General features: G+C 34.9%; 4 protein-coding genes across 5 annotated transcripts; 2 read left to right on the top strand and 2 right to left on the bottom strand.

Annotated features, from left to right (window-relative positions):
• Positions 1-700: 700 nt before the first annotated feature.
• LOC111805305 (RNA-binding protein 38-like) lies at positions 701-3,013 on the bottom strand. Its single transcript, XM_023690308.1, has 6 exons — positions 2,639-3,013; positions 2,419-2,557; positions 2,208-2,331; positions 1,958-2,000; positions 1,355-1,637; positions 701-818 (listed from the first exon to the last, which is right to left on the bottom strand). Exons 1-6 carry the CDS (start codon positions 2,828-2,830, stop codon positions 754-756), a joined length of 846 nt encoding a protein of 281 aa, XP_023546076.1. The 5' UTR covers positions 2,831-3,013; the 3' UTR covers positions 701-753.
• Positions 3,014-5,009: 1,996 nt separating this feature from the next.
• LOC111805303 (probable pectin methyltransferase QUA2) lies at positions 5,010-9,230 on the bottom strand. Of its 2 annotated transcripts, none has more exons than XR_002816649.1 (10): positions 8,845-9,230; positions 7,962-8,589; positions 7,744-7,876; positions 7,402-7,642; positions 7,015-7,240; positions 6,747-6,919; positions 6,364-6,667; positions 6,111-6,246; positions 5,530-5,770; positions 5,010-5,310 (listed from the first exon to the last, which is right to left on the bottom strand). XR_002816649.1 is itself a non-coding variant. In XM_023690305.1 (10 exons), the coding sequence occupies exons 2-9, from the start codon at positions 8,573-8,575 to the stop codon at positions 5,609-5,611; spliced, it is 1,989 nt and encodes a 662-aa protein (XP_023546073.1). In that variant the 5' UTR covers positions 8,576-8,589; positions 8,845-9,230; the 3' UTR covers positions 5,010-5,310; positions 5,585-5,608. The 2 variants fall into 2 exon arrangements, 1 of the variants encoding a protein (XP_023546073.1); XM_023690305.1 differs by having other exon boundaries at positions 5,585-5,770.
• A 1,667-nt stretch (positions 9,231-10,897) lies between these two features.
• On the top strand, positions 10,898-15,430 carry LOC111805306 (methyl-CpG-binding domain-containing protein 8-like). Its single transcript, XM_023690309.1, has 2 exons — positions 10,898-11,599; positions 15,222-15,430. Coding segments are annotated over exons 1-2 (687 nt in total). The 5' UTR covers positions 10,898-10,914; the 3' UTR covers positions 15,224-15,430.
• A 1,494-nt stretch (positions 15,431-16,924) lies between these two features.
• On the top strand, positions 16,925-19,867 carry LOC111804957 (5'-adenylylsulfate reductase-like 4). Its single transcript, XM_023689803.1, has 4 exons — positions 16,925-17,434; positions 17,926-18,113; positions 18,203-18,327; positions 18,872-19,867. The coding sequence occupies exons 1-4, from the start codon at positions 17,222-17,224 to the stop codon at positions 19,294-19,296; spliced, it is 951 nt and encodes a 316-aa protein (XP_023545571.1). The 5' UTR covers positions 16,925-17,221; the 3' UTR covers positions 19,297-19,867.
• Positions 19,868-20,029: the final 162 nt, after the last annotated feature.

Raw genomic sequence — 20,029 nt, 5'->3', positions numbered from 1 at the left:
TTGTCCTACAATGATTGAGACGACAATCGAATTCAACTTTCATATGTATTGAAAATTCAGTGACTCAGTCTTCGGGTTAGTGGGCTTGGTCAATTCACTAGCCCATTTACGGTCCACAAACATCACTGCTCCCTACTGCCCAACGCTGATGTTGGTCTCGACGGTATGCTATTGGCCGGAAACGCCTCTTCGCCGGTGGATATGGGAAGGGGGCTTATTCAGGATACGCCGACGTTGTACGATCCTGTAACTTATTGGTGTTTACGCTCGTTTGACCCACGGGGGTTTTAGTAAGTTTGAGAGAAAGAGGTGGTTGGTCATGTGACGTCATTTTTATTTATTATTATTAGTTTTCATCGAGGTCTAATTTGATTCCTTTTTTATTTTGATTTATATTTGTACAAAGAAAATTTATTTTAAGAAATTTAATAAATAAAATATCATGCTCAAATTTCAATTGAAAAAAAAAAGAGATAAAAATAAAAAAAAATGGACTAAATTAATAAAAATTTATTTATTTATTTTTAATTTAGTTCATCCTTCCATAAAAATAAAAAAAAAATAAAAATTTAAAAAATATTACCGTCAATATATGACAAAAACTTATTTATTGATTAATTTAAGAATATTTTAAATGTGAAATGATTTTTTAAAAAGTGAACTAAAATGATATTTAAGAAAATAATAAAATAGAAAAATATGGTTCAATATAATTATAATTATAATTAATAATATAATATGAACAAGATAATTCTAACAAGTATTTGGGGTATTAGAGCCACTGGCCCCTCCTTCGGTCTCTGTTGGACTCTGTCTACCTGAACCAACATTCAAATTATACATAAGCTTTCTAACTTCCGACCTATATATTAATTACAACTCAACTCAACCGTACTTTTTACATTAACAATTATCGACGTCTGTAACTGATGATAGTGATACATTATAACCGATAAATATATATAAAAGAATAACCCGACAACAAAAATCAACAAAAACTGAAATTAAAGGGTTAACGTTGTAAACTCTATATGGATTGTTTGGTAATGACCCGACTAATTCAAAATTTAGAATTTGTTTAAAAGATTTCTCCGACCCAGTATACGTAAATTTGTGTCTAAAAATACCATAAATTTTTAAAATTTCTAAAGGTGGTAACATATTAATTTTTTTTAAAATATATTTAAAAATTAATTTTTTAAAAAAATATCATTACTTAACCCTAATAACTTCTAATCACAGACTGTTCATTCGTCACATGGGATAATCATAATTTGGTGATGCAATTAAAATAGGGAATAATGATATAAAATTAATTAATTAATTAAAAGAGCGAAGAATTATATAAATTTACCAGTAGTGGGAGTGGCGATCTGGTGCATGTGAGCGTAGAATAACGGTTGTTGCATGTGGGTGTAATTTGTATAGTAAGGGAAGTATGAAGGTGAGGATGACAATGGAGAAGAAGGACCATGTCCATGCACATGCCCATGCTCGTAGCCATGTACGGGAAATGCTCCCCTTGGTGACGGTGAAGAAGAAGAAGGATAGCCATAGCCATAGCCATAGCCATAAGAAGAAGAACATGGTGACGGTTGGTACAACTGAGCCGATTGAAGTTGTGGGTTATAAATAGCCTGTCAAAACAAGTACAGTTCAACGTTAACATGTTAGTCCAATGAATCAAGCTCAAAAATTGAACTATGGAGTTGGCTATTAAACATTGGGTCAACTTATCTAGAGTCAAATAGTATCTTATGCTCATTGGGTCGGGGTCGAGATCGAAGTTTCACTTTGTTTAGGTCAGTACAATGATGAGGTGAAAAATTATGTCAATAATTGACGGTGGAAGAATTAAAATAGATATTAAAAAAATTAAAAATAGAAAAAGTTGTGGGACCCAAATAAAATTTAATAAATAAATAAATAAACTGAAAATTAAGAGAAAATGGCCTACTTGATGGTAAGGAAGTGTGTAATTTGGGGCGTAGGATCGGTATCTGCAACAAAAAAAAATTAAAATTAAATAATTAAATAATTAAAAATTAAAAAAGGATAAGAACAAGTTTTTTTTTTTTTTTTTTTTTTTTTTTTTTTTTTTTTTNATTGGATAAACATTTGACTTGTTGTCCAGCAAAATGGTTTTTCCTTAAAAAGTTGTCGCCGTCCAAAACGCTGTGGGGTGTTGCAGGACCATGCAAACGTACCTATACGCTGGGAACATGATCTGCGGCGGCGGCGGGGACGGCGGCGGAGGATACGGCGTCAGTAACCCACCGTAAGACCCTGCAGCCGCACTTGCAGTTTGAAGATTCCCAATTTGATTTCGTCCTGTACAATTCCACCAATTTAAAATGTCAACCAATTAAAAAATTCACGAAAATTAATTCAGGTACGGAAGGCGATCGGGGTGGAAACCTCCAAGTAGCAGCGGCGGCGGCGGCGGAGGACGAGCCCGGCCGAAGGCGGCGATGTTACAATTAGCCCTCCTCCCACAAATAATCGGATTAGGATTAGCACACGCCCTTCTAGCCGAATCAGGATCTCTAAAAGTGACCTAATTAATCAGAACAAAAATTAAATTAAATTTTTTTTATTAAAAAAAAACGACAAATCGAAGGAATTAAGGAACACTTACGAATCCGTAGCCCTTGGATTTGCCGGTGTTCTTATCATGGATTATGACAGCTTCAAGAATTTCCCCAAATTGTTGGAAGAAGGCGCGCATTTCATCGGATTGTGTCTCCCAGGCGAGGCCTCCGACGAAGAGTTTGGTCCAGGTGGTGTCGCCGAAGGGCGGCGGGTGTGTGTTGGAGAAATTTTCAGCCATGGGCGCCGCCGGGTCGATTAAGAGGAGGAAGGCGGAGTACGGCGGAGAGGGAAGCGGCCGGTGATGTTGTTCATGAATGAGACAAATGGGAAGGGATTTATGGAGAGATGGCGGCGGCCATGGGAGAGGAATTGTAATTCTGGAACTGAAAATGGTCGATGTTGTTGGCCTCTTGCAATGTCCGTTAATTAACAGCTGTGAACAGAGACTCTGGCGCCGGTAATTAGAATTATTGTCTTTTATTTATTTATTTATTTATTTATTTAAAATTAAATTTAGTTAAATAAAATTGTTAAATGAGCTGGATAATTCTATTTCTCTCTCTTAATTTAAATGAAAATTAAAAAAAATTGAAAAATAGTATAATCCCACCAGCTCCTATAATATTGTCTTTTTAGAATTTGGTTAATAATAATTATTAAAAAACGGGTTAAATTCCAAAAATAGCTCACTTAAAATTTTGGGTTGGTTGAATTAGCGACACCAGTAATTAAAATAGATTTCACAAACTAACCTTATTTCTCCAGTTGGGTTATTGAATCTTAGGGTAAGGTTGGGTTGTAACTCTATTTTCGAGTTAATTTAGGTTAGCCCTAATCTCGAGAATAAAGTGTTATTTTTTTATTTTTTTAAAATTAAAACGAAATTATTTTATTGTATTATTATTATTATTATTATTATTATTATTATTATTATTATGAGAATTGAAATTGGGTTATTATAGAAATAAATAGTTTGGGTTGTTAACAGCAACCACTACCCAATTTACCTACTTTTGTCAGCTAAACAAACAACTCCAATTACGAGACGTCTCTGTCACTAAATTTTTTAAATAAATAAATAAATAAAATCCTTTTTATTTTTTAATTTTAGTCAAATTCTGAAAATAAAAAATTTATTTTAAAAAATTTATATTTGTTCTTTTCTGAATAACTTGAATTTTAAAAACAATCAATTAATTGAAAATAGTGTTGGTAAGTTTAATCTTAAAAAAATTATTTATTAATTTTTAATTTAAAATCCGTGTTTATATGTTTCCGACCAAATTTTTGTGTTTAAATAATTAACTCATTTTTATTTAATAATTTATTATATATAATTATGTTTTTCTCCTATTTATTTATTTTTTATAGCTTAATTTTAGTTTTTAGTATAATCATATAATTCAAAATTCAAGCTTTCTCTAGTTTTACCATTTTTATTTATATAAATTTAATTTTAATAAGCTTTATATTATTGCAATAAAGTCATATATATCTTAATTTCAATCTTTTGACATTTTATATAATAATTCATATATACTCGCTAAAAAATAGTTGACCATTTTATTTTTTAAAACAAAATATTTTTTTAATAATAATAATATAAATAATAACAAATTTGAATCTTACCATTTTTTTTTGAAACGACGTGTTTTATGTCAATTGAGCTATACTCGTATTTGTGACGAAGTTTTAATTTAAGTCTAGTAATTTGATTAAAATAATTATTTTTATCGGGTCTTAATCGACTTGCTGGATCTATGTGTATTTTTACCAACTGTCACAACTTGATTATCGATAAGGTCTAATCATAAATTGAATCGAACTGGGGAATCGGGAAAGGATGATTGGTGTAACATTTTAGGGCTAAATGGGATGAAGGTCAAAGCCAAAAGACATCCTTAAAAAAGCCTTCAATCACGCTCATTATTGCATGTGCAAAAGAAGTTAGTGGCACAATTGTCATAGCTTATATGACTCCAAATCTTCATTCAAATTAAATTCAAATTTTTTAGAGTTCGAAAATAAAAATCGAAGAAATTTCGAAGACTAATATAAATATTTTAAAATTTTAGGGACTAAAATAAAATTCCGTTTGGATCTAACTTTCTCAATTTATTTTATTTTCATATAAATTTGTTGATGACATTAATGGAAATGTCATTATTTTGTCTATATATATATATATATTATATTATATAGTCCCACATGCACATGACCCATATGAGAACCACATTATTTGCTATATTTGACTAAGCTTTATATCTATCTTTTTATGGAATCTCGATCTATCTTGATTATTGTTATTTTGTGTGAATTCACGAGCATACTGGGTATCGAATTGGAAGTTTAGAGTTTGATTAGAAGTAAAATTTAATTTTTATATAATAGATCGTTTAATTTTAAGAAGTTTTGAATATGTTAGAACATAAAATTAAATACGATGATAACACAGTTTCTCATTTTCAAATCTCGAATCAGGACATTAGTGCATTAGTCAAGCTATTGACCAGGGGATTCGGTAGCTACAGAGGCGGAGGTGCTTCTAGCAAGTTGGCAGCGAGTACAAGTAGCTGGACCTGATGAATGCATAGAAAATATAGCTGGCATAGAAGAAGCGGGAGCTATGATTCTTGGAACTTTCTACTTCAACGACGTCACCTTCTTCTCCTACCGTTATTTTAAAGTCGTCTTCCAATCGGAGTTGCCGATAAATACCTGAAAAAAGAGAGATTGCAGTGAATATTTAAGAAAAAGACGAGCTTTGATGTGGACAACTGAGAAATGAATTGGCAGTTGCTGTCCTAAGGTGGATTAATCCGTTTGTCTTTTGTCGTCTTTTGAGTCACCAGTTGGATTTTTGCAGCTATTTTCAAATGTATAGATTATTGCAATAATGAAAAGAACAATTCATTAATAAATTATGTAAAGTTTAACCTTTTTTCTACAATTTGGTTAATCTATGAACTGCAAGACGAATTCATTCCGCAACCTAATTTTCCTTGATCGAAATTCGTTACGAATTCGCTATCTTCTTTAAGAACGGTTTCTGGCAGACGAGCAATCTTTTGTCCATGTTGCTATCGCTCTCGATAACTCGAGCATCCCATTTCAGCTGTGTCGTTAACATTCTTGCCGATTCGATGAGGTTCGTGGTGTCGTGTATTATCACCCAACCCTGCAGTTCATCATAAACAATCACATTATCATACATTGAAACAACCAGCCAGCATTTGATTTAACATGGTGATTGGATTCAATGAAGAAATTCAGGAGACCAAAATGTTGATTACTTGAATCTTTACCTTTAACATTAATGCATTTATTTCATGAGCATTTAAGATTAGCTGCTTAAAGCTTATAGTTTACGGCACATAAAACCACAGACAAGATCTGATATGATTATGAAAATTTGGGATATCTTATTAGGTCACTTGCAAGGACCCACCTAAACCATGAACCCAACTGGAGTAATTATAGTTGTGTCTATGTATGATAATTATATGTATAAGGATTACCTCAGGACGAAGTAACCGATCGATCTCGGATAACAGATCAAGCATACTGCAACGATGTCGTAAAGCTTCAAGGGATAAAATACCGTCTGCGTGCACCATATCGTATGTTCTAGGATATGTAGGGAATGCTTCACACCTGAAAGGGAAAGAACAAATTCATAAACAGGAAGGAACATGTAGACTGTATTCGAATTATACGGTGTACTCGACATTCAATTGGATTGGATAGGACGGGACGAAGTAATAGTATTACCAATCGTGTAATACACCAAGAAAGCCTCTGTCGACGATCAATGGAAGGTGATTAGATCCAGTTGTTGGAACTGCATTCATGACCCATACATCCTTGCCAGATTCCAACAGGGCTGAATTGAATCCTCCAAACTGAGCATTCATGTCTAGCACGTTACGCAGCATGTTATATGGGGGCGAAGGATCGTCATCGCCGGGTCTCTTCGGGTGATCTGAGAATATCAGTGGCGACATAAGAGGCCAATAATCATTGACGGCCATTTTCCATTTCATGGAATCTTCAGCAAAATCTTCCCATTGTACTCCTGAGAAAAAACTTAAACTTCGTAAACAAGTAAAGACGTCCAGTGATTAAGAAATTCATCCTTAGTCCACCATGATTACCATAAACTGCAAGTTTACTCTTGTTTAAGTTAGCTCTAGAAGGCCATGTCCTCTGTTCAACAGGAAACCACCTAGAGCTTTTTGTTCCACCAATGCAGTTTTCGAGGGGACGATAATATGGAGATTCGACATAATGGCCTTTACGACATAGTGGAGGACCCGAACTAGGCTTCCTAGAATTGCAAGCAGCGTATCGCAAACGATCAGGATACTTGTCTATAGACAAATTTAACGACCACCAATAGAAATTTTCCTAAACGGCGTGTACCTCGAATGATAACAGCTTGATTTGCTAGTTTTTTTCCATACCACAGTTTTGTCTAGTTGGGACAGCATTTCCCAGCAGAGGCTCTCGGTAAAATCACGAACAGCGTTCCACTTTTTCAGATTGGTTTTGTTGTGGAGGAAGCTCTGAGCATCGGCAATTGGCGACATCCAAACAAAATATCCCCCGGGCCTTAAGACTCTGTCGACTTCAGTTAAATAGATACCATCTGTACCAAGTGATCAATTGATATGCTCAATGAAGCCCGATTGAGAATCGTGTTCTAGTCAAAATCAAGGCTCTAAAACTAAAGAATTACGCGTCCCATGCCCATAACGCACAGTTTTTGCATAAACAATATCATGAGAAGTATTAAGTTTTGACTGATACCTTTTAGGTCCCAATCGATACCACATTGCGCACAATGAACCATATCGAAGGAGAAAGATGGATATGGCAACTGTTTTGAAGCAAAAGAACTTAGCATTGCAGGAAGACCTCGCTCGAGCGTTAGTTGAACTTGACTGCCAGATGTTTCATAATTTGCTATGCACATGGTCAAAAGCTGTTTCGAAAAGAGATGAGCTCCAAAGCTACCATAACCACATCCAATATCGAGAATAGTTCTTATCTGCAAAATTTTCAAGATCAGTACGTCGACCATGATATTGGACAGGTGAACGGACTAATGATCTGAGCTAAGCTTGCTAGCTCTAATGTACATTTACTTACTCCAGCTTGTATGAAATTAGATACATTTCTCAGCCCAATCATCCCTGCAATTTGGTGGGAGTAATCTTCTATCCCTTCAAACATCGAAGAATCAGAACGGAACGATATCTGCTCTTCCTCCATCATCATCATCCTGTAAACACAAAACTATTGTTAATATTCAGAGGACAGTCATCACATCAACTAAAGAGACAAGAATAGCTAATCTACAGACCAACCTCTTGGTCATGCTTCCCGAAGAGAGGACTTCGTCAGCAGTCATTTTTACGTTCGCAAACCAGATAACATCTCTTCCAATGGGCCATCTAAGAGGAACCCTGTACTTCACAGGAGGTGGTACAATGCAATTTTGCTTTGGTTCTAGCTCACAAGAACGATCGGCATATCCCGAGTCAGGGTTTTCTCGAGCACTAAAACAAGGAACATGGTTTTCAAAATCTTGGGAACAGAACTCCAATTCTCTTAACCTTGAAGGACCAAGAGCAAGCTCCCCAATCTCAGAAAGGTATAAAACAACCTGTTCTTGAATTTTATCGTAACTACGAGCTGCGTGAAGTCTGGATGAAGTCGAAATAGATACAGACCACCAAAACAATCCAAAGAAGATTACAAGAACAATCAACGGTATGCTGAAGCTCAACATTTGCTTAGCTAACTTGTGCTGATTTCTTAGAGTTCCCAATACGAACGAATCAGACAAGAACCTAAACATTTCATCACTTTCATATGAAGAACACTTCGCATCAAAATCTCCCTTCTCAGTTCCATTTAAGTCACGGCTACCCTCACAGATCCTTGTCCCAGAAACACCTCGGTGCAAGGGCTTCAACATTCTCAACTCGAAAACTTCGGAAACCAAATGAAAAACAACATAATCACTAAAAAATCCTCAGATAAACAGCTTAGAACTAAGAAATATATCTAAAAGTTTCCGATGCTATTAATTCATACGCCATAACGTTTACGAATGCGAGAAGCTAAATCGAAAAGAAAGATCCATTCCAGCGGAAGAAAGAGCAATTCTCAATAAGCAAACAATCTGTCCGATGAAAATCGAATCAAATACGAAACACGGTGGAAAACAAGACGAAATCAACATACCTGGAAGAGTGAAAAGAACAAAAAAACTCAGAAATTAGGGAGCGACTATGAACGGATTGATTTGATTACAGCTTCAAGTTCTTGATTCAGAAATGAGTATGAAAGGGTTCGATTGAGTAGAAGAGTAGAGTAAAACGAGGAGATTCTGCACAGATCCAGCTTCTGCTCATAAATTTGTATTTTATATATCCTTAGGACGATGAATCCACATGCAATTGAATATATATATATATATCACGTAATGAATGAGCGAAGAACTTCCTAATTCACCCGCCTCCACATTATTTCCCGAAATTCTATAATTTTTCACTTCAATTTATGATTGCGTTCTTAAATCCCTCTACTTACTTTTATGAGTTGAAATTAATGAACAAATTTATGACCAAAAAAAAAAAAAAAATCAATTTTGTAAAAATTATTTGATAATTTTGTAAGAAAAACAATCTTATAAAAAAATGTTACATCCATCAAAGTTTGATAAGAACAAAAAAAAAAAAAAAAGTTAAAAAATATATAAATATGAAAAAATAAAATTGATATATATTTTTTTAAAGGTTAAATTTATAAGAAAAAAAGAAAATAGAAGAATAATTATTAACAAATTAATAAATAATCTGTATTTACGGAAATAATAAATTAAAAAATGCGAGTGACGTGTACCGCCGACAGGAAAGAATCCCCGAATGGTGGACCCCATCACAAAATGTTTTTTTTTTCTTTCTTTTCTTCCTGTGGCCTCTTTCCTTTGAATGATTAATTTTAAAGTTATGTTTAAAAAAAAAAAAAAAATATATATATATATATATATATATATATATATATATATATATAATCGATAGATTATGAAATCTCACGTCGATCTGAAAACAGGAATAAAACATTTATTATATAAAAATTTATTTCTACTGTGAGCATCGTTATAGTAAGTCAAATAGAATAATATATAATAACAGTGAACTTAACAATTACATTTATTTATTTATATATGTATATATATATATATATATTTCTTTAGCAATAAAATAATAAAATAATTAAATTTAATACACTGATTTTTTTTAATATTTATATAATAAAATTTGAAAACAATACATTAAATTTAAATGTTCCTCCTCATGGGGTTCAATGTATATAGTCCCAAATTCAATTCTGTCACGCTTATCAATCCATGTGAAGAGTTCGTATGATGAAAATCCAAATATTTTAATTATTATTTTTTACTTTATTTTTCAAAAATATTATAAACTTTAAATTATTTAATTTTTTCTATTTCGTGGCATATGGTAAAGGGCATCTAAGCATTTACTTGCTTGCTGAATCCATAGTAATGCCTATGCGACCTCTCCCTATCAAATAACTGTCAAGTGGTCCCTTTATGCTCTAATGTAACAACGCTCTAAATTTTGATTCGTTCAATAAAATAATAAATCTTGTGTGTTCGCATTCATATCATGAATTTACGTTATAAAAGACAAATATTTTATATGATGTTTGTAATACATCGAGTATATATTTAATATATCAATATTTGGTAGAAGTGGACTTTGAGTCTTACAAATGGTATCAGAGTCAGACATGAGGGAGTGTGCCAACGAAGACGTTGGCCCCCAATGGGGTGGATTGTGAGATCCCACGTTGGCTGGAGAGTCAAACGCCCCCAATGGGGGTGGATTGTGGATCCCACGTTGGTCGGGGAGTGGCACGAAACATTGTTTATAAGGGGGTGGAAACCTCCCTCTAGCATACGTGTTTTAAAACTGTGAGACTGATAACGATATATAATAGGTCAAAATGGATAATATTTGTTAGCGGTGGACTTGGGTTCTTACGGGATCGAACCTTTTTTTGAAGGGTTAGGTTAAATTGAGGAGAAGATAGAAAGAAAAAAAAAAAAATATATATATATATATACTTTAAATATGTTAATAATAATAATAATCATTGATATTGGGCCGACCCACTAGGAAAAAGTTGGGCCAAGGCCCATTTTGAAATCGGTTCCCCACTCTCCTTTCGCTTGTCTCTCTCCCTACTTTTTCTTCGCAATTTACAGGAGCTCATGTCATATCCATGGCTTCCACAACTATGGTTGCTTCCTCTTCCAATGACAGTCTTCGCATGAACACTCTGCCGATCATAGATCTCCGTCGCCTCTCCCAATCCGACCTCTATTGTCTTTCTCGTTTCTTCTCCTCATCTTCTTCTTCAACCTCCCAATCCAACAACGACGACGACGTTCTAATCCCCAAAATCGATCGATCTGTCTTCAACGAGTCCGCCGGTAGCCGAAAACAAACATATTCTCGCCTCCGTTTAGCCCCTCGCAAGCCCCAAATTTCTTCCTCCTCGTCCTCCTCCACATTTCGGTCCCAATCCTCCGACCGCCTAGATGTAGGCAGCGCTCAGATTGTTACTCGCTTGAAGCAACTCTTCGTTGGAGATTCTCATTGTGCCGTCAACGACAGCTACGGCGACGGAGACGAGGACCTGGTCCTTGTTAACCACATTTACGACGAATCAGTACCTGATTCTTCCTACGCCATTTTCCAGAGTATTCCTGTTGATATTATCGATAGCAGTTATGGTCCGATTAAGAGGCGGAGAGGGCGACCGCGGAAGGACAGCAATCGGTTTGCTCAGAGTAATGGAAATGCGGCTCCGAACTCCAAAAGCGGCTGCGAAAAACGGGCGGCGGAGGAGGAGGAGATCGTAATGGTAATGCTGTTAACCTGGCCTCTTCGATCGACCTGTAGATGTAAGATAAATTATTATCGTTCGTTCTTTAAATTTGATTGATTATTTTTCTTACTTTATTTATATTTTTTTGATATTTAAAAATAAAATAAAAATAAAAATGTTCATCATTTATTTAGGTTTTTCAATTTTTTTTAATAAATAAGTACAGTCTTATTTATTAAACTAAATTTAATTAATAATCTATTACGTGATTAAATAAAACTTGAATTAATAGTTAGTTATCTTCTTTAAATGTCTAGCAGAATAGTAATTCTAAATATCAGTTCTTGAATTGTCATTTTCTTTTTCATGCATTTAATTTCTTATTTCTTTTATATTGATATACATGGTGAGCCTCTTCGAATCTGAATTTATATATTTTGATAATATTTGTTTGCAAAATGTCCGACTTGTTTTTTCATTTTTTACTTGTTACTTTACTGAATTTTGTCATTGATGTTAAACTTCCTTGAGATTGAGCATTAGAATCTCGAGCTATATATATATATATATATATGTACATATACACGATCCTCATCTTGTATCTTCACAAACTAGGAACTATGAGATCACTCCTTTCATTCTGGGGTGACGGAGAGATCGTACCATTAGGATACCATGCTATAGGAATTGTCACAGACCAAGAACTACAAGATCGCCCATTTCATTCTGAGTCTTGGAGGGATCGTATCATTAGGATACTATGCTATAGGAATTGTCAAGACCAAGAACTATGAGGTCGCACCTTTCATTTTGGAGATCGTGCCATTAGGATAACATGCTATAGGAATTGTCACAGATCAAGAACTACGAGATCGCCCCTTTCATTTTGGGATGACAGAGAGATCGTACCATAAGGATACCATGCCATAGGAATGTGAAGTTATAGATTTCAAAATCAAATATAACTCACCATTATCGACCATTATCAACCATCCAATCCTATATAAGTTTTCTTGGTAATCAAATATTGGAGAGGTAGATTGTTGTATTCTAAAATGAGGTAAAGTAGGTGGAAGCTAGGTTAGACACTAAACATTATAAAATATTAACAACAAATTAATTAACAAAAGGTAGTTCCATTAAAAGAAAAGAACGGTCAAGAACACGATAAAACTGCTTGGTTCGCTCCTTCCCTTACTCTTTTCTTAAATTAGATGAGAGTAAGAAAAGAAGAAGAAGAAAAAGAAGGGAAGGTCAGGTAATAGAGTCAAAGGTTCTGGAGCTCAGCGCAAGCTCCTCGACCAATCGAAATATAGAAGGTGAGGGTTGGGCCTAGAGGCAATGCTCAAGGTAGTTAACATTTCTAACATCTTGGGGTAAATAATCAATTATGTTACTCTACCACTAGATATTAAGACGTTTAGAGAGAGTGTCCTAAATGTGGAGAGTGCGTGCGGTAGCTGCCCTCGGTTTCTCCAAGTTTCTGTGATTTTTAGTTAGAGCGAGTGTCAACACTGTGTACATTTGTCACTTTATGCTAAGTGTCGGCATCATCATGTAATGTGGGGCTGAATGTTTGCACACACGAAGGACATCTTGGAGACGCACTTTAATGGAGGAACTAAGGCTATCTTCATTTAAGCTTTAAAAACGAAAATTTAGCTCAAAGAAATCCCAACAAACAAACACCTTTGCAATGGACATGTGAAGCCGAATCTTATAAGTATTTTGTTTTCTATCTTCTGTTTTTCCTTTTTAAATCAAGCTTAGAATCGCTACTTTTACTTGTAGCTTTCTTGCTTTATAACCTACTTTTTAAACATGTTTTTAAAAATCAATTTTGATAACTTGATTTTGTTTTTGAAAATAGATGTGTTTTTAAGAAGGAAACCTTTTTTAAAAAAAAAATTGTGTGGAAACAAGCATAATATTGGCCAAATTATTCCCACTTTAGAAAATTAGACTAGACATGAACTTTAATGGGCATTCTGAGAAATTGCTGCGTGAGAATAAGATATATGTGTTTGATGTTGGAAGGTGTTTCTCCACTAATATCTGTGATAAGATTATATCCAATTACTTATATTAGTTAAAATAGATTCTATTCACTTTGAAGCGTGAAAAAAAGAAAAGGATTAAGTGAGAGTAAAGTAGTCTATAATTTAACAATCCATTAAGTTTTTGTTCTTCAATAAAATTAATTTTTGTTACCCAAAGATAATTGGAACTTGAACTTTCAAGTAAATCTATACTTGAATAATTTGTCAAATTAGTACTCTGAAATACTTAAAAGTTAGGAAGATTTGTTGCTAATTCGTTTGGACAATACTATTTTTGTGGATACCGATTCTTTTACTTATATTGGATGCTTGTTTAGTTGGGTTTAGATGTTTTCTTTTTGAGTCAGTTTAGTATTTCCCACACTAAAGCTTTCTCTGGTGTCTAGGTGCAACAATTTTCTATCAAAACATCATACACTTTACTGTGTTCATCACAAAAACTAATAATTCCAAAGTACTATGTTGGATTTGGTTACAGAGGAAGAATATTCCAATTGAAAGTTCATGTTAGGAAAATTTCAAAAGAATTCAGCTTTGAGTATTAAACTCATGATTTATTGTATATTATAAGAATACCTTTGCACATCAAGACACTCTTAACAACATTTTCCTTCTATCTATTAGGTTCATTTGCACTAATTGATTCATTAGTGACCAGCTTGAATGCAATTCCACATAGATTACCACAAGTGAAAATATCTGGTTGTGTCCTTGTACGGTATTACGAATCCATTTTGTTAGAAACCACGGCCCTCCACAATGGTATGATATTGTCCACTTTGAGTATAAGCTCTCATATCTTTACTTTTGGTTATCCCAAAATGCCTCATTCCAATGAAGATGTATTCTATACTTATAAACCCATGATCATCCCCTTAATTAGCCGATGTGGGACTCCCTACCAACAATCCTCAACAATCCTCCCCGAACTAAGCACACCATAGAGTCTCTCCTGAGACATATGGAGCCCTCGAACAACCTCTTCTTGATTGAGCTCGATTCCTTTCTCTGGAGCCCTCGAACGAAGTACACCATTTGTTCGACACTTGAGTCACTTTTTTACTACACTTTTGAGGCTCACAACTTCTTTGTTTGACATTTGAGGATTTTATAGACATGACTAAGTTAAGGACATGACTCTATACCATGTTAGGAATCACGACCCTCCACAATGATATAATATTGTCCACTTTGAGCATAAGCTCTCGTGACTTTGTTGTTGTTTTCCCCAAAAGGCCTCATATCAATGGAGATGTATTTCTTACTTATAAATTCGTGATCATCCCTTAATTAGTCGATGTGGGACTCCTCACCAACAATCCTCAACACATTCTCTGTTGAGTAAGTTTTTAAAGATGCTTCGTAGACAAGGGACGAAGCTGTTTAAGATTCTCTTGTGACAACAGGACCCGCTACTACTAAATCCTAATGTGAGGAACGTAACTCTTCGAGATTCTCGATAGGTCTTCTTTTACTTGATTGGAGCCTCTACTTTAGTTAGGCTTAGTTTTTTTTTTTTCCTTTCGTATGCTGTTGTTTGTGTTAGCATTCTCCTTAATGAGTACCATCCATTGCAACAGTCCCATTTGAGTCTACTTTTTCCCTCTACGACGTACTAATAACTAAATTGCATTACAGGATCATAGTTCTTTAGGAGCTTAGGCAGACATGGCAGAGCTGTAGACTAAGCTGAACAGTATAGATTTTCTAGACAACTGGTATTGATTGGATTTACGTAACTGACGAAGGAGAACGATTTTGAATCTATGAGATCTCGCATTGGTTGAAGAGGGGAACAAAGCATTCCTTGTAAAGGTGTGGAAACTTCTCCCTAATAAATGCATTTTAAAATTGTGAGGCTGACAACAATACGTAATGGACCAAAGTCGGATAATATCTACTAGCGGTAGGTGGGACTGTTACAGAATCTTCAAATATCTTTAGTCGTGGTTCTGCTTATTGATAGTCATTAATATAACAATTTTGTCACTCACTAGGAAAAATACTGTGAATAGGTATCTAGTCAATGTCATTTTTTAGTTGGACTATCCCTTTTGCTCATCAAACCACCCAATTGCTAGAGCAAATTTGAGGGTGCATTGTAGTAAGATTTATACTCAAAATATTACCTCCATTGGAAACTTTAACTTTGTTGGTCTCTACCATTGTTATTATTCCTCGCTTGAATAGGGAGTACATGTTCATGATTGTAACCGTCTGAGACCACTACTAGTAGATATTGTCCGCTTTGATCCGTTACGTATTGTTATTAGCTTTACGATTTTAAATCGCATATGCTAGAGAGAAGTTTTCACATCCTTGTAAGAAATGTTTTGTTCTCCCCTCCAATCATCGTGAGATCTCACATTAATCATAAGCCTTCCCGGCTTTATTTTAAGGCTTCATGTTATCTCCCCTTGTATCTTAGAAGTTCACTTAATAATTTCATGTCAATTCTGCCAAGGAGCTACTCAAATCCTGATCTCTAGTTTCTATGAACTATTTTCTGGCTTAGATATTATGTTATACATTGATGAATTCATGTCGGACATGGCTAGATTTAGTAGATTTGAATTCAAATCGTAATGGTTTGAGGAAAATATTTGAAAACAAATATATTTGACTTCTTTGATGTTATTTTAATTATTTTAGTGAGGTGAAATGAGAGATTAAAATATTTGAATTCTGGTTATAACTCTTAATTAAACAAGTTATATTTAGGTCATTTTTGTTCTTTTTAAGTTGTTTAGAGTTTTATTATGTATTTGGACATAGTTTTTTTTTTATGAATTTGGTCGTAAATTGTTTTCAAAAGTAGTTCCAATTGTTTCAAAATTTTCAAAATTATTTCGATTTAAAGTACTTTATAATTTCAATATGGTCCCTATGCGTCGTAAATAATTCTTAAGTTGTCTATTCTTCACCTAAAAAATTCGTGAAGCGATAAACTTTAACGTTGTCAACTAATACAACCAAACATCTGCACAAACCGATTTGATAGCTTGAAAAATTCTTTCACAAAATAATTCATCCTTTTAGACATAGGCCAAAGAATAATATTTTTAAAATAGATCTCTAAATTTTTAATTTAGTAAGTTCTTGCATTTAAACAAAAAAAAATATATATATATATATATATATATATATATATATATATATATTTTTTTTTGTTTAAANTATTCACAAAGCAGATATAAAATTGAAATTTAAATATTAATTAAATTTTAAAACTGAAAAACTCAAAATACAATTTTATAATTAAAAAGGTAATTTAAGCTAAATAAGAAAAAGCCGGAAGAGGAAGAGGAGCGTGAGCGCGTTGAGACAGATCATAGACGGTCCTTTCCAAAGTGCTCTGTGCGCAGTGCGCACCGCTTTCGTTATCTTTTGGTTCGGTCCACCCACCCTCCCTCCATCGCCCTTAACCCTCAATTTCCCTCTTTCAATTCGATTCCATTTTTTTTTCTTTTCAATTCTTCGAACGAATTCGCCTCCCCAGATACTAATTCCCTCACGAGATTCTTCCTCTTCCCCGCTTCTTCCATGGTAGCTGCTCGATCTCTCTGTTTCTCTGAGTTTCGTCCTCCTTCGCCCTTTTGATTCAACTTTTCTTGCTCTATTTCTCTGTTTCTGTGATTATGAGGACTGGGTTCTGGGTGATGGGGATTGTTGTCTTGGCCATGATGTTGGAGAGCCAAGCGTCTTCCGCCCACTCGGTTAGGGTTTCGCATTCAGGTCCCTCGTGTCCTGTTCAATCTTTTCTGGATACGATCTTCTCTTCTAGGGATTGGAACTCGAATTGCCCCTTTCACGGTGAAGATGGGCACTTTGAATTTATTGGTGTTTCTGAGGTAACTAATTTCTTTTTTTCCTTCTCTGTTTCTTTCACTAATCTGAACGAACTTGTATGTAGTTAAGATCATCATCTGGTAGAGGGTTTCTTCCAATTCACTCTGTTGGATTTGGTTTTGACGTGTTGTTTCGTTTTGGTCTGAGTTCTTTTAAAAAAATTATGGTCGAATTGAGCTTTTAAAAAGGATTTACACAGAAATTCTGCCTTTGTTAGTCAAGTTTGATGCTGTTAGTTTGTTTTCGGAGCATGCAACTGAATAAAGCTCAGAAGAAGACGATGGAACCTAAGCATTTTTGCTTCTGGAGTTCTGAGTTCGTTCCTGATCTTTTCTTGGTGCAAATTGTGAGAATTGGGAATTGTGTTCTTCACATAGAATTTGGAAAACGGCTGGAGTTTTGAGTTTAATCTTGATGCATACTGGATGGTTAGAGGCAGGTTGTTATAATTGTCAGGATGATAACTTAACTATTTATTTTTGCTATGATGAAGGGAGATGAAGCCTTGTTACAAATGGCAATGAATATGATTCATAAAAACCGTTACGACTACGTTGCAGTACTCTTCTACGCATCTTGGTGCCCGTTCTCCAAGTCTTTTAGGCCGAGATTTTCAATACTATCCACTTTATACCGTTCTATCCCGCATTTTGCAATCCAAGACTCAGCTATCAGGCCAAGGTTTCATATTAAACTTTCACCTTTTCAAATTTGCATTGTATGATTGTGTTTTTTTTACTTATCTGAACATAACCCATATTTTCTTGCAGCATACTCTCCAAGTATGGGGTTCATGGTTTTCCTACACTTTTCCTTTTAAATTCGACAATGCGTGCTCGCTACTATGGTTCCCGAACTCTCCCTTCTCTTGTTGGATTCTATAATGATGTTACTGGTAAGGTTTCTTTTTGCTGCCTCTAAATTTTGCTTCCAATGAGAATAATACTTATTTTGAATTCATAGAAACTCAAATTGTGCAGTCTCGTGCTAAGTTGTCTGCATCTTTTCTTAACAGACGTACATTTTATATAGAAACAATTAAATTGCTCAAAGTTGCTGATTTTCTTTATGTCAATTAAAATATGTCGAATCTTGGTTTTTGGACATGTTATCCTTGATGTATCGATTTATAATAAAATTTGCTTTTACTAATCGTGTGATAGATATTTTTCAGAAGGTCTTGTGGTGGTTTTGAGGTTCCTCTGATATTGGATGAATCGAATAAGCTTTAATAAGTAGCTGGTGACCCCCACACATGGGGCAAGTAGTTGGAAACATTAATTTTGCATCAATATGCAGAATAGTATTTTTATTATCCGATTTTTGTATCCAGTCTTAGCTTTAATTGAAGATTTGACGAATAGTCTTAATTGCAACTGGACCCAGGTTGTTAAGTTTCTATTATTTGATATTAATGGTCGTGGTTTACTTGTTTATAGGCATTCAGTCTGCATCACTGGATCAAATATCACCAGATATAATCGGACAAGTGAGGAATGAGGAGAAGCATGACGATAACAATGAGCAGGAAAATTGCCCATTCTCGTGGGCAAGGTCTCCAGAAAATTTACTTCGAGAAGAGACGTACTTGGCTCTGGCTACTGTATTTGTGCTTTTGAGATTGATATATATCTTCTTTCCAACCCTTTTAGTCTACGCTCGATACGTTTGGCAAAGGCACGTTAGGAACCTGAGATTTGGAACCTTGTGGGAACGACCTTTGACGTGCCTGAAAGGAGCAATTCAGTCATTCAGTCATTTCAAGGATCCTTGCAAGAGAAGCAATTTGCAAGGAGGGGCCATGAATGCCAGGATATGGGCCAAGTCTTTTGCCACAGTTTCAATAGGTGATGCAAGCTCTTAGTAGCCGTCAGGCGTGCCAGTGAAAATGTCGTCGGTGTGCATCAAATCCCCTAATGGATGGTTCTGTGGTGAACTGCAGAAAAGGCAGCCTCGAGTAGTTTTTGGATTCAACATAATGGGAACAAAGGTAAAAACATGGATACGCTTCCTAATCCATTATCTTTTGTTGTGGAATTTAGTTCAAAATTTGCTACGCATCTGCATATATGATGTCTGTCTGAACCCAATTTGTGCATAGTAACCAACAGACTCCTCCGCCCCCTTGTGTGTAACTTCTTGCAAATGCCACAACCATCCATGGTAGGTTCTGAAGGCAGTGTTCATTCGATCCTTTTGAACTGCTCACTGGAGGGTTGTTGTGCCCAAAAAACATCCCCTTATGTTTGTATATCATCGTTCACCGAATCCTACCCCTTCCCATGTTCTCAAATGTCATCGGTTTTGGAAACTGAATGTTGTGAAGTGAGATAGTAATTTCATTTGAAGGTCTCAAAATCTCTGTACTCTTATAATGTAAGTTGTAATCAGCAACTTTGTTCTATGAGAAACTGTTGTTTACCAGCTTTCAGTTCTCCCATGGCTGTCTTCTTTATGCTCTGCTCTTTGGCCGTCTATGAATTGCCATTGATGTTATTTTCTCCTTTGAGCTTCCTCAGACCGTAGACAAGTTAGATCAAATTGGACAACCTTTTGAAAGGCATAGCAGCAGTTTCCCCTATGTCATTTCAGGGTTG

This window comes from Cucurbita pepo, chromosome LG11 (genome assembly GCF_002806865.2).
Source record: "Cucurbita pepo subsp. pepo cultivar mu-cu-16 chromosome LG11, ASM280686v2, whole genome shotgun sequence".
NCBI classification, from domain to species: Eukaryota; Viridiplantae; Streptophyta; class Magnoliopsida; order Cucurbitales; family Cucurbitaceae; genus Cucurbita; species Cucurbita pepo.
Note: the sequence above shows the minus strand (reverse complement) of the source record. Positions and strands in the feature narration are given on the sequence as shown.

Excerpts from the sequence above, each read along its gene's own strand:
- LOC111805305 (XM_023690308.1), bottom strand. The coding sequence starts at position 2,830 with ATGGCTGAAAATTTCTCCAACACACACCCGCCGCCCTTCGGCGACACC. Across the intron at positions 2,001-2,207 it reads ATCATGTTCCCAGCGTATAG|ATACCGATCCTACGCCCCAA; the intron begins GTACGTTTGCAT and ends TTTTTGTTGCAG. Across the intron at positions 1,638-1,957 it reads ACACACTTCCTTACCATCAA|GCTATTTATAACCCACAACT; the intron begins GTAGGCCATTTT and ends TTGTTTTGACAG.
- LOC111805303 (XM_023690305.1), bottom strand. The coding sequence starts at position 8,575 with ATGTTGAAGCCCTTGCACCGAGGTGTTTCTGGGACAAGGATCTGTGAG. Across the intron at positions 7,643-7,743 it reads CTAATTTCATACAAGCTGGA|ATAAGAACTATTCTCGATAT; the intron begins GTAAGTAAATGT and ends AAAATTTTGCAG. Across the intron at positions 6,247-6,363 it reads CTTGGTGTATTACACGATTG|GTGTGAAGCATTCCCTACAT; the intron begins GTAATACTATTA and ends TTTCCCTTTCAG.
- LOC111805306 (XM_023690309.1), top strand. The coding sequence starts at position 10,915 with ATGGCTTCCACAACTATGGTTGCTTCCTCTTCCAATGACAGTCTTCGC.
- LOC111804957 (XM_023689803.1), top strand. The coding sequence starts at position 17,222 with ATGAGGACTGGGTTCTGGGTGATGGGGATTGTTGTCTTGGCCATGATG. Across the intron at positions 17,435-17,925 it reads AATTTATTGGTGTTTCTGAG|GGAGATGAAGCCTTGTTACA; the intron begins GTAACTAATTTC and ends GCTATGATGAAG. Across the intron at positions 18,114-18,202 it reads GACTCAGCTATCAGGCCAAG|CATACTCTCCAAGTATGGGG; the intron begins GTTTCATATTAA and ends ATTTTCTTGCAG.